At 33.7% G+C, this 12,741-nt stretch overlaps 2 protein-coding genes across 3 annotated transcripts in view; one reads left to right on the forward strand and one right to left on the reverse strand.

Moving 5' to 3' along the window:
* Positions 1 to 12,741, reverse strand: part of LOC101894571 (homeobox protein ceh-19) — a 158,959-nt gene that overhangs the window by 118,929 nt on the left and 27,289 nt on the right. The window lies entirely within an intron of this gene.
* LOC101890864 (proton-associated sugar transporter A) overlaps positions 1 to 12,741 on the forward strand; it is a 137,104-nt gene that overhangs the window by 3,739 nt on the left and 120,624 nt on the right. Inside the window, exons 2-3 of the mRNA XM_059126939.1 lie at positions 12,114 to 12,376; positions 12,439 to 12,723. Coding sequence (XP_058982922.1) covers positions 12,114 to 12,376; positions 12,439 to 12,723 — 548 coding nt within the window. The remainder of the gene's footprint in view (positions 1 to 12,113; positions 12,377 to 12,438; positions 12,724 to 12,741) is intronic.

The following is a 12,741-nucleotide window of genomic DNA, read 5'->3' on the forward strand; positions in this document are numbered from 1 at the left end:
TGAAGATATATATGGGAGCTATATCCAAATCTAAACCGATTTCGATAAAATTTAAAACAGCTATTCCTGTGCTCCATCTAATACCTGGTACCAAATATCACGGTAGTGGAGTGAATATCACGAATGTATGGGACTAAAACACCAAATCGGATGAAACATATATATGGTTGCTATATCTATATCTGAACCGATTTTCACTAAATTTGATATACTTGCTTCTAGCCTGAATTTGGTCCAATGTACTAAAATTCAGTCCATTTGGATTTATATCGGCCATTTGGTGCACAATTAACCCGAAATCAGATTGTCCATTTTCGCACTTGACCTAGCACTGACAAAAATATTAGAATTCGCAAAGTTGGAGCAAAATCGGATTTCTCTTTCTATGCAGAAAATATATTTTTTGAAAATTTCGACCTTTTGTGGGGGAGGTACCAGAAGGAGTGGACCGATATTGCCCATCTCCGAACTCGATCTAAGTTTGACAAAATATTACGATGTACAAAGTGTGGACCAAATCGAGTACTTCCTTCGAGAGTTATCGTGCGCACCAGCCAGCCAGACAGACAGACGGACGGGCGGACATCGCTAGATCGACTCCAAATGTTCTGAAACGGATTTGGTCCAAAGAGACCTAGGGTCTAAAACCGTTTTGACCGTATCTGTAGCCATATGGCTGAGGGTATAAAGAAACGTTCAACATTATCCGGGCGGCCACTCCTTGTTCATTTTCGAAGAAAATTGTCCCAAAACTGCTTTTTTACTTTTGTTCATATTTCACGAACTTTTTATACCCTCCACCATGCATAGTGTGGAGGGTATATAAGTTTATCATACCATTTGTAACTCATCGATATAATAATTTTAGACCCAACAAAGTATATAAATTCTTTATCAGCGTAAAATTCTAAGTCAATTTAGCAATGACCGCCCTCCTGTTTTTGAAAAGCGACGCAACTCGAAACGACGCAAATCGGAACGACGCACAGAGGGGTGAAATCACAAAACACGGAGATGAATTGAAAAGTAAAATTCGTCTTTTGGAATAAATGCTTTTAAACAATCATAGAACACTAAATTCTACATCAGTACCGAACATTTTAAAGTCGTACCTTGTTTAGTTTTCTAATTACACAGTGGCAAAGTTAAGAAATATTTCTTTTTTTCGCAAGAAAAAGGGAAAAAATTATCCTTGTTTTTTTGAAGTGAAATAATTTAGTGTGAAATAATTTAGAAAAGTGATATTTTTAAAACTGAAACCTCGAATACAGGCTGTTATCAATGTTTTTGAATAAAAAGTTTTAAAAATAATGATGTCAAAATATTTTAAAAAATAATTTCAAATATTACCATATTTTCGCCATATTCGAAAAGTATAAAGAGTTAAAAAAATAATATCGAGAAAATCTTACAAATTTCAATTTGTATTTTAGTATCGAATGTCATCTTTTATAATCAACAAAAAACTCGTGCCGTTTTTGTTAAATATAAACCAGTAAGGAAAGCTCAAAAGTCGGGCGGGGCCGACTATATGATACCCTACACCACTATGCATATTTAGTAGAGCTCTCGTAAAAAGGTTTATTCAGGGCATTTCAAAGCTCTATGATATTTGGTACAAAATCAAAATCTATCTAATTTTATCGTGCATTTTACGAACTATAGCTATCTCTGAACCGGGTTTCTCCAAATTTTACGTATTAGCTTCTAGACTGAATTCGGTCTTATGTACGAAAATTCAGGTGATTTGGGCTGATATTGACCATTTAGTGCACATTTAACCCGAAATCGGATGAAGATATATATGGGAGCTATATCCAAATCTAAACCGATTTCGATAAAATTTAAAACAGCTATTCCTGTGCTCCATCTAATACCTGGTACCAAATATCACGGTAGTGGAGTGAATATCACGAATGTATGGGACTAAAACACCAAATCGGATGAAACATATATATGGTTGCTATATCTATATCTGAACCGATTTTCACTAAATTTGATATACTTGCTTCTAGCCTGAATTTGGTCCAATGTACTAAAATTCAGTCCATTTGGATTTATATCGGCCATTTGGTGCACAATTAACCCGAAATCAGATGAAGATATATATGGGAGCTATATCCAAATCTGAACCGATTTCGATAAAATTACAAACAGCTATTTCTGGGCTGTATCTTATATCTGGTACCAAATATCATTCTTGTGGAGTGCATATTACGAATGTGAGAGGCTTAAACACCAAATCGGATAAAACATATATATGGGAGCTATAGCTGTTTCTGAACCGATTTTCTCCAAATTTGTTGTATTTTCTTTAAGGCTAATCTCGGTCACATGTGCCAAAATTCGGGCCATTTGGGCTGATATTGGCCATTTGGTGGTCAATTAACCCGAAATCGGATGAAGATATATATGGGAGCTATATCCAAATCTGAACCGATTTCGATAAAATTTAAAACAGCTATTTCTGTGTTTCATCTAATACCTGGTACCAAATATCACGGTTGTGGAGTGCATAGTAGGAATATGAGGGACTTAAAGATCAAATCGGATGAAAGATATATATGGGAGCTATAGCTATATCTGAACCGATTTTCTCCAAATTTGATATACTTGCTTCTAGGCCGAACTCGGTTGGGTGTGCCAAAATTCAGGTGATTTGGACTGATAGTGGACATTTGGTGCACATTTAACCCGAAATCGGATGAAGATATATATGGGAGCTATATCCAAATCTGAACCGATTTCGATAAAATTTAAAACAACTATTTCTGTGCCCCATCTAATACCTGGTACCAAATATCACGGTTGTGGAGTGCATAGTAAGAATGTGAGGGGCTTAAAGATCAAATCGGATGAAAGATATATATGGGAGCTATAGCTATATCTGAACCGATTTTCTCCAAATTTGATATACTTGCTTCTAGGCCGAACTCGGTTGGGTGTGCCAAAATTCAGGTGATTTGGACTGATAGTGGACATTTGGTGCACATTTAGCTCGAAATCGAATGAAAGATATATGGGAGCTATAGCTATATCTGAACCGATTTTCTCCAAATTTGATATACTTGCTTCTAGGCCGAACTCGGTTGGGTGTGCCAAAATTCAGCTGATTTGGACTGATAGTGGACATTTGGTGCACATTTAACCCGAAATCGGATGAAGATATATATGGGAGCTATATCTAAATTTGATCCGATTCTCACCAATTTCAATAGGGTTCGTCCTTGGGCCAAAAAAATATTGTTTGGAAAATTTCATCTCAATCGGATAATAAATGCGACCTGCATTTTGTTCACAAGAATACATGGACAGACGGACGGACGGACTGACATGCATAAATCGACTCAGAAAGTGATTCTATGAAGGTTCTCAAAAGTAACTATGGGTCTATCTCGTTTCCTTCTCCATGTTACAAACAAATGCACAAAGACATAATACCCTTACCACTATGTGGTGTAGGGTATAAAAATGGTGAAAATAGCCAACTGATTCTGCGGTGAATGTACTTTGATCTAGTTCTCTGTGTTATATTTCTTTTTTTTTTTTTTGCTCATTATTAAATAAGCTTCTCCTGCGTTTTATCCTGTTATTAACTGGAATTCTAAACTGTATATAAAAATATTCCATTCTCTTTAAAAAATCAGTGGTGAGGTTATTTGCCTCACCCTTTGACAGATGATCCAATTTAAGAAAATGAGAGATTTAAGGGAGGATGATTATTTAAATGTCAGTCAATTAGTCTATTTTAAGGGAATAATTATTAAGGGAAGGCTTAATTGTCAGCCACTTTTGTAAACACATTTTTTATAATTATTCCTTTCTCATAAAAATATATACTCTTTTTGTCTTCACATTTTAGAAGGTTTTGCAAAGGATACATTATTTTTTCTGACTTTACTCAAATTTTGGATTTACATAGGCAATTTTTGTAATTTTCCATCCATTCTTTGGGAAACAAAATACCAAATAATAAGTTTGTAAAAACTCTGTCTGAAACCCTCAAATAGGAAGTACCATTATATATTTTGCAGGGAGAAATTTCCAAAATACCTAAAATTTGGAAGTGCCGTTATATATGGTCAATACTAATAGTTGATTTATCTTCACAAAATTTAGCAGGGAGTGATTTTGTCCGCTCAGAACTCAAAATGTCAAGATACTCATGATTGGGTGAAATTGTGGCCGAAACCTTCAAAATACCAAAAATCAGGAAGTAACGCTATATGGAGGCCTTACCGAAACGTGGGCCGTTATGTCCCATTTTTAATGCCAAACAAAAGAGGTAATATAATTGTCTGAGCAAAATTTCAGAGGGATATAATGCTTCCCTGAATTAATCTCCGTTTTTGGGCATCTCACCCCACTGTGCGACGAAAGTCGGGGCTCTAGTGTACTTAAAAAAAACAGTGCAACCACACTCCTTTAAAAAAATTAAGAATTTGATTTCAAAAATTAGATCTCACTATCAAAAAAAAAAAATCGCCAAAGTTTTTCATATCTTCCTTTTTCTCAGAAAAAAACATATTTTTTAACTGACTATATATCGGTTTGAAAGTAATTAGTTTATGGTTAATTTAAAATTAATTAGTTCATAGTTAGTTTAAAATTAATGCAGGAATTGTCCACTGCTTATCCTATCTCCATGTTAAAATAGTTAGTTGACATAAAGGAAATAAGTAAAAAAAAAAAAAAACTAGTTGTGATTTTTTTTAAACTAATTTTAAGTTAGTTTTAAACCAATTTATTTTCCCTGCAGATACATTAGTTATGATTGCCTGTGTAGTGAAAAGTCTTGCCCACGTCTCAGCGTTGGTTGACGAGAGCTCGAAGCCATAGGTCTTATGCTGAAAATGTTGCTATTTGAAATTTGAAAATTTTGACTTTTATGTGGAAGGTCATATGTGAATGAATATTTGATAATTTCTCTTTCGATTTGAGCTATTAATGATCGTTAATCTAACGATTCATTCTGCCAACAACCCCATTAACTTGATCGGAAGATATGATGCGCCTCATATTTGAAAAACTCACACCTCCTTTGTTGTGAGTTTTAAATGACAACTTCCCGAACCTTTGGCACTTCACACAATTTTTTTATTGAATTCTGTATCAAATAAGGTAGGCACTACTATTATTAACTGTTTGCATGTAAATTTTGCATTTAGAAGTTGCCGACTTTTTTCGGTAATGGCAAAAAAACTTTGAGAATCCAACTACATCAATGCGACTTTCTAACTTCTTAACGAAAACTATCGTTAACAGCAATATATATTTTTAATTGCTTATCATTTCGGTAGTTAACGAAATTTGTCGGTAAGTTGGCAACAAAAATGAAATAGTCGCTAAGATATACCGGTGGGAACAATTTTCTATACCTATTGATCAGCATAAAATTCTAAGTCGATTTAGCGATGTCCGCCTATCTGTTGTAAAAATTGGTGTTTGTAGTTCGTATGAGCAGTTGTACTGTACCAGAACATTTGAATAAAATCTTTTCAATTCAATTCAACTCCATACAAAAAGTTTTTCAAGTCAAATCCCTGATGATGACTATCGAAGATAGTCGAAATATCGGACAAATAAATTAATATATAAAAAAACAAATTCGTCTGTTTTTTTTAAATTCTGACCTCAAGCCAAACGAAAAACCAGAAGAAAATATATTGATCAAAGGTCAATAATAACTATACAAACTTTTTTTGAATTTTTAAAATGAGATGTTCCCTCTTTTTCGTGATATTTTGGGGTGACCTGCTTAAATTATTTCGACACATAATTCGGTATTACACTTCAAAGTAACCCGCCTGCAATTTCCGTTCTCAAAAAATCGTCAATAAAATAATCAAATTGATAAAATTGTTCACGATAAAATATTATTTTTATACCCTCCACCATACTATGGAGGGTATATTAATTTTGTCATTCCGTTTGTAACTCCTCGAAATATTCATGTCAGACCCAACAAAGTATATATATTCTTGATCAGCGTAAAATTCTAAGACGATTTAACCATGTCCGTCTGTCTGTCTGTGTGTCTGTCTGTCCGTCTGTCTGTCTGTCTGTTGTAATCACGCCATCTTTCGAACAAATTGAGATAGAAGGCTAAAATTTTGCACACATGTATTTTTTACCAGTAGGCAGGTTAAGTTCGTAAATGGGCCATGTAGGTCCAAGTAATCATATAGCCCCCATATAACGGTACCTCCCGATATTCGGTATTTTGATGATTTTAGCGACATTATTCACCGGAATTATTTCAAATTTGGCATTTGAAGTTTGTAATGGATGCTACAGCCTAAGACAGAAAATTATCTGTGTAGGTCCACGTCTTCCTGTAGCCCCCATATAACGGTACCCCCCGATATTCGGTTTTTCGATGATTTTAGCGACATTGTTTACCGGAATCGTTTCAAATTTGGTATTTGAAGTTCGTAATGGATACTACATCCTAAATCAAAAAATGAGCCATGTAGGTCCACGTCTTCATATAGCCCCCATATAACGGTACCCCCCGATATTCGGTATTTTAATGATTTTAGCGACGTTATTTACAGGGATTGTTTCAAATTTCGTATGTGAAGTTCGTAATGGATACTTCAGCCCATGCCAGAAAATTGTCTGTGCAGGTCCACGTCTTCGTATAGCCCCCATATAACGGTACCCCCCATATTCGGTATTTTGATTTTAACTACATTATAAAAAGATTTTTCTTCAAGTTTCGCATTTAAATATTGTAATAATTTATGACAAAAGTTGCCTATGCAGGCCCACGTCGTCGTATAAGCATTCGGTATTTTTAAGATTTTAACAGAATTTTTAACGGGTTTTATTTTTTGGAAATTGCCAAATTTGTACCAAATGGTGGAGGGTATTAAAAGTTCGGCCCGGCCGAACTTACAGCTTTTTAACTTGTTTTCATATCTTTTCCTTTACTGAAATGGTATTATTCCAATAGTTCCACTTACCCAATAAATACATAAAATCTATACAATATACAGAACAGTTTTGTCCGCTGTTCCCTACAAATTAGAATTCAAAAAGAAAAGAAAAAAACACTACCAATGTACAATCGAAAATAGTAAGTCAAAATGAAAAAAAATCATTCAATATAAAACACTAGCTGGCTGGTAGTTTTTGTCTCTTATGCATATTTGTCAAAGCATAATTATTCACAGATATGACTGTTAGAAGTGTTCACGTACTGGTCGATTAATTTTTAGTCAAATGATCAGTAATTTGGAATTTACTGTATATTGTACACCTCATAATTGAGGGCTGAATGATTAAAGAATAGCCAAAGTTAATTACTTTTTTAACCCCATTAGCACCTCAGATTGTGCATAAGAGGCCTCATAAGACCCCCTAAGCATGTCGGTCTGTTTCTCAGCCAAAAGGTGGACTTGAGGGGGTACTATAACATGGAGAAAATTCTAAAATTTGTAGATATGTTGAAATTTTTGTGTAAGATTTTCACCCTCCAAATACACATTTTTAGCCAAATCCTTTGAAATATGGTAAAATCAGGAAGTACCTTTATATGGGCACTACTGCGAAACATCGACCTACATTGAAAACTTTCTTCACCCCCTATAATCCAAGATGACAAATAGAGGCCAAATCAAAAATATAGCAGAACAAAATACCATGTCAAACTGAAAAAAATTTACGTGATTTAAATAAGTAAAAATAGTTTTATCCACCTCATAATTGAAGGCAGACTGATTTCAGAATAGTCAAATATAATTACAATTTTACACCCATTACCGTAAGATGGAAACTAATTTTATTTGTCATTTAACTTGTAAGTTGGAGACCCCATAAAGTCCATATTTTTCATCACAGTATAATTCAATGACGATTCAACAAATATTCGGTACCGTGCTACTTTCTCATATTTGTAATTTGTTCATATTTTCACAATTTATTTCATATAGATGTACATCCCAAATCTACGTTCCCAACCAATATCCTCTTGGGGGTTGCAAATTCAATAGAATACAAAATTTTCTTTTCTGACCACACATTAGATGTGAAAGTGGACTTGGGGATACTCCAATGTGGGAACTTTACTTAAGTAAATTCCTATGTGGCAATTATTTGCCAGGGTAGCATAAATACAATTTTTTAGCCAAATCAATTAATGAATGTGGTCAAGACCAATATGGGCCCTACTCCGAAAATTTTATGCGAAGAGGTTCTCTACCCTCTTAGAAACAAAGATTCCAAATAAAAGCCACAAATAGAAGAAAGTGGCGAAGACCCCAAAAAATAGCTTAAATCATACGATGGTTATATATGATCGATATCATGACCTGCAAAAGCGTTTTAAGGTATCTTGAATGTTCGGGAATAATTTCTGGAAGGATAGAAATCCTTTTCTTACTAAAAGTCCCATTCGCTCTACTATTGTGCACCCTTTATATTTGGTATTTTACTGATTGTACTCCCAAAAAATTTGCATTTTGAGCTCTCAATGAAGGGATTATTGCCACATGAAAGAAGTAAGTCCACGCTTTGAAATGAGCCCCATTAGTCTTTTTCGGTCATTTTTGTTTGATTAAAGCACGATGTAGGCCCTGGAGTTGAAAGGTAGATGTCAGAATATCGTATTTCGCACTTATTTCATTTTTTGGTGAAAAATTGTATATAGTGAAAAATTATTCTTCATTTTGTTCACAAAAAAATCCACTGAATTCAATATGATAATACAAATTGAAAAAATTTGACAAAAAAAGAATAACAAATTGAAAAAATCTTCAACTTGTTCGCTTATTTTTTACAGCAACTGTTTAAAGATCCTTACAAAGTTTGTCAATAGAATGTACTTTTATTTTAAAATTCAATTCCATTGAAAATTTTTTTCGATATTTTCCCGATTTGAGAATTTTTGCAATGAGATCTCTTTTTCGTATTTTTAGAGATTTTGAAAAAGTAATTATCTTTTAAGTTTGGTGTGATCGCGTTAAATTATTTCGATATCATCTATTCCGTTTCGCCACCACATGATTCGGTACTACACTTCCATGTAACCCGCCATCAATTTCAGTTCTCAAGAAATCAAGTCAATTAAAGAAATTAGTATTAATATTCGAATTCAAAAATAAAATTTAAAAAATACTACAAATGTACATTAGAAAAAAAGTAAGTGAAAAAGGAAAAAAAATCATGCAAAATAAAACATTACTATTGTACATTTAAAAAGTCAAAATAAAAGTGTTAATATATCACATTTTTACGCGATTTTTTGTGGATATTATCCTTTTCAGATAGGAGACAATTCAGAATTTGTATGTGTCATTAAAATCAGTTCAGCGGTTCTTAAGTTATAAGCGTAGTAACTAACACAACTTTCTATTGTACATTTCAAAGGTGTTCAAATATATTTATTTTATTATATTTATATTTTAAAAATGTGCAAATATCACATTTTAACTCGTTTTTCGGATTTTATCCTTTTCTTCCACGAGACAATTCCGAATTTGTCTGAATCGTTAAAATCAGTCCAGCGGTTCTTGAGGTAGAAGCGTAGTAATATATATATATTTTCAGGATTGTTGTTTGCTACTCACTTCAGTTAACTACATGATACCAGATATAATCTATAATTCATTCATTTAAAAGTCATGTTAGCTACTAAGATTATAACTCAAGATTGGTTTGCCCGATTTTAACAATTCTCACCATTTTACAATGTTACTTGGCAGAAAAGGATAAAATAAAAAAAGCTACGAAAAAACGCCAATAAAAATATTTGTGATATATATTTGTTTAATGTTTCGATATTTTTATATCGCATACATTTATTCAATTTGACATACTATATTGAATTCGAACGAAATATGTAGAAAATGAAACCAATGCACGTTACGATGTTAAATGGTGATCTTTTTTGACTAGCTTTTCAACCCCATTCAAACAAACAAATATGTCCGAAACAGATGTATGGGGCTCATATCGAAACGCGAACTAACTTAATATGTGGCAAACGTAGGCATAATGAGAACCCAAAATGCAGAATTCATTGGGACTGCAAAAACAGGGATACATATTTTGGTATAACCCCCTAAAACAGTATCTCCCAGGTCCACCGATCTATAGTTAATTTAACCGATTGGCGGGAAAACAGACGGGGTACTATGGTATTGGGCTTAAAAGAGTAATTAACATTGATTATTTTGGAATCATTCTGTCCTCTGAGGTGGACAAAACTACTTAAAAAGACTTAAAACGGCAAAGACTGCACAAAATGCATTTTGAACAAATGGTTTGTATTTGTATGAAAACCACAATTACGGAAACGAATGACAAACAAAGTTTTGAAAAATCCAAAAATGTTGTTTCAAAATTCTATTCCATAGACATTTCCAAAAATTTGCATATTGCCTTAGCGTTTTAAATCATAAACATGGTGACCATGAGGGATTTTCGTTTCAAATGTGCATATAGCTCTGATAGATATTTTCGTCCGATTTTATATATTTGAATATATTTTATCCAATGAAATTCGGAGTGAGTAACGGAATTTGGTACAAAAATGAATTTGCCAAATTATATACTTTATTTTTTTAGGTTTGGATATAGCTTCCATATATTTTTTCGGCCGAATTCGTGTATTTGATGCAACAAACACGCTATCTATATCCAATTTCAATGATATTTGGAATGAGTGACGGATTTTAGTACAAAACGGAATTTGCCAAATTATATTGAAATCGGTTTAGATTTGAATATAGTTTCCATATATATTTTCAGTGGATTTCTAACACGATATGAATATCCGATTCCAATGAAAATTGGAATGAGCGACGTGATTCAGTACAAAAAGAATTTGCCAAACTATATTGAAATCGGTTAAAATTTTGATGGTCAGCAGTACATGGCATGTTCACGCGTTGGTATACTGGGCGATTTGTTTGTTTACGCTCCTGAACGAAAAAAAAACTTGTTTATTCTAAAGCTTTACAATAACAATAACGGCCGAAGCTAGAATCTTAAACGGGTCAGTCTTAATCCGCAGGCGCATAAGGCTGAGTTTTGGAAGCTCGTACTAAGAGGGTACGAAAAGTACTAAAATTTACTCAAAATTTAATACTTTGTATTAGACAAACGGAATGAGCTAGAATTCTGATTTGGAATGAGACTAGCTGATGCAGTGTATGATAGATGTACCAAAGGGTTTGTGGAACGGATGCAGCTAAAAACTTGAAACTTGGTATGAGAATCAACGTTAGAAAGTAAGTTTGATATATGAAGGTTTCGGAAATTTGAGCTTAGTGTGAATGGATGAAGCTGGAATTTTGAGGGTTTGGAAATGTCCACTTCAAGCAAATGAAAAGCACTAAATAGTATTATATTTGGTACAATTTGGTATTGGGTGAACAGGTAGTGCTTGAAATCATATATTTGGTATTAGGGTCGCTGTTCATATGTAGCCTGGATAATACCATTTATAATAAAATACTGAATATGCATTTTGTTTTTTAGTAAAATAATATTCAATATTTTTAACTTTTCTCCCGGTATAAGTTAATTTGACGTTTTCAGCGCTTCTCAATGGATACCAAAACCACCGGAAGAAAATAGAGTATAGCTCTCATATAAAGGTCAAATTAAAAAATGTTATCCGTTCTTTATAAAATTCAATATCATCATCGACGGTGAGATGCCCGGCTATGTGTGAAATTTCAATTCAATACCAAAACAAACGTCTGCAGTAGTTAGGGAAATAAGTATAGTTTTGCCTTGTAGAAAATGGCAGTAGCGAAAAAAAAAAAAACATCAGGACTATATATATACATTTAGAATAAAAATATCCCTCAATCCCATAAAGACTTGTTTAGTGGATTTTATAGATAAGGCCATATTTTTCGTTTCATACATTCTAATTCTGTTTTCGTTACATGCAAAAACTGATTTTTAAATGGGTTTCATTTTCAACAAACAATTTGTCTACCCCTCTCCACAAATAAATCACAGTTGTCAGTATACATTTGTTATATTAGAAGGATTAAGGAAATGTTCATGTTATTTATTTTTTATTGAATTTAAATGCGTCGATTTATTAAAGATTTTTTTTACTCCCACATGACTACGCACACGCAATGGTAAAGACACAAAACTCGCATGGAATTAGTACGGGTGTCGGCTGCTGTGATGGGAATCGAATTCTCGTATGCTGCTGAAACAGCATTTGTGTCTCCAACTCTGCTGAAGATAGGGGTTGAACATCAACATATGACATTGGTATGGGCATTATCGCCGCTGGTGGGATTTTTCCTTACACCAATATTGGGTTCAATGAGTGACCGTTGCAAACTCAATATGGGACGAAGAAGGCCTTTTATTATACTACTTTCTATTGGAGTTTTTTTGGGTAAGACGTGGTCGTTTTAAGTAAATGAATGCAATTTAAACAAATTTATCTGATTTTCAAAGGACTTTTGTTGGTACCCAATGGTGAAGACTTGGGCTATGCATTTGGAGATGTTGATCCACACATACAAATATCGACTATGAACATTACTATGAATGAGACTCACAATAACATCAACTATTCACCACATCGGGCAACAGCATCGAAAACAGAGGCCAATGCAATCCAGAAAACATCCCATCCATGGGGTATATTTTTTACTGTCCTGGGTACGGTATTATTAGACTTCGATGCAGATGCTTGTCAAAGCCCTTCCAGAGCATATTTATTAGATGTTTGCGTGCCAGGTATGTACTTATAAGCCA

This window comes from Musca domestica, unplaced genomic scaffold, assembly GCF_030504385.1.
Source record: "Musca domestica strain aabys unplaced genomic scaffold, Musca_domestica.polishedcontigs.V.1.1 4, whole genome shotgun sequence".
Lineage (NCBI taxonomy): Eukaryota > Metazoa > Arthropoda > Insecta > Diptera > Muscidae > Musca > Musca domestica.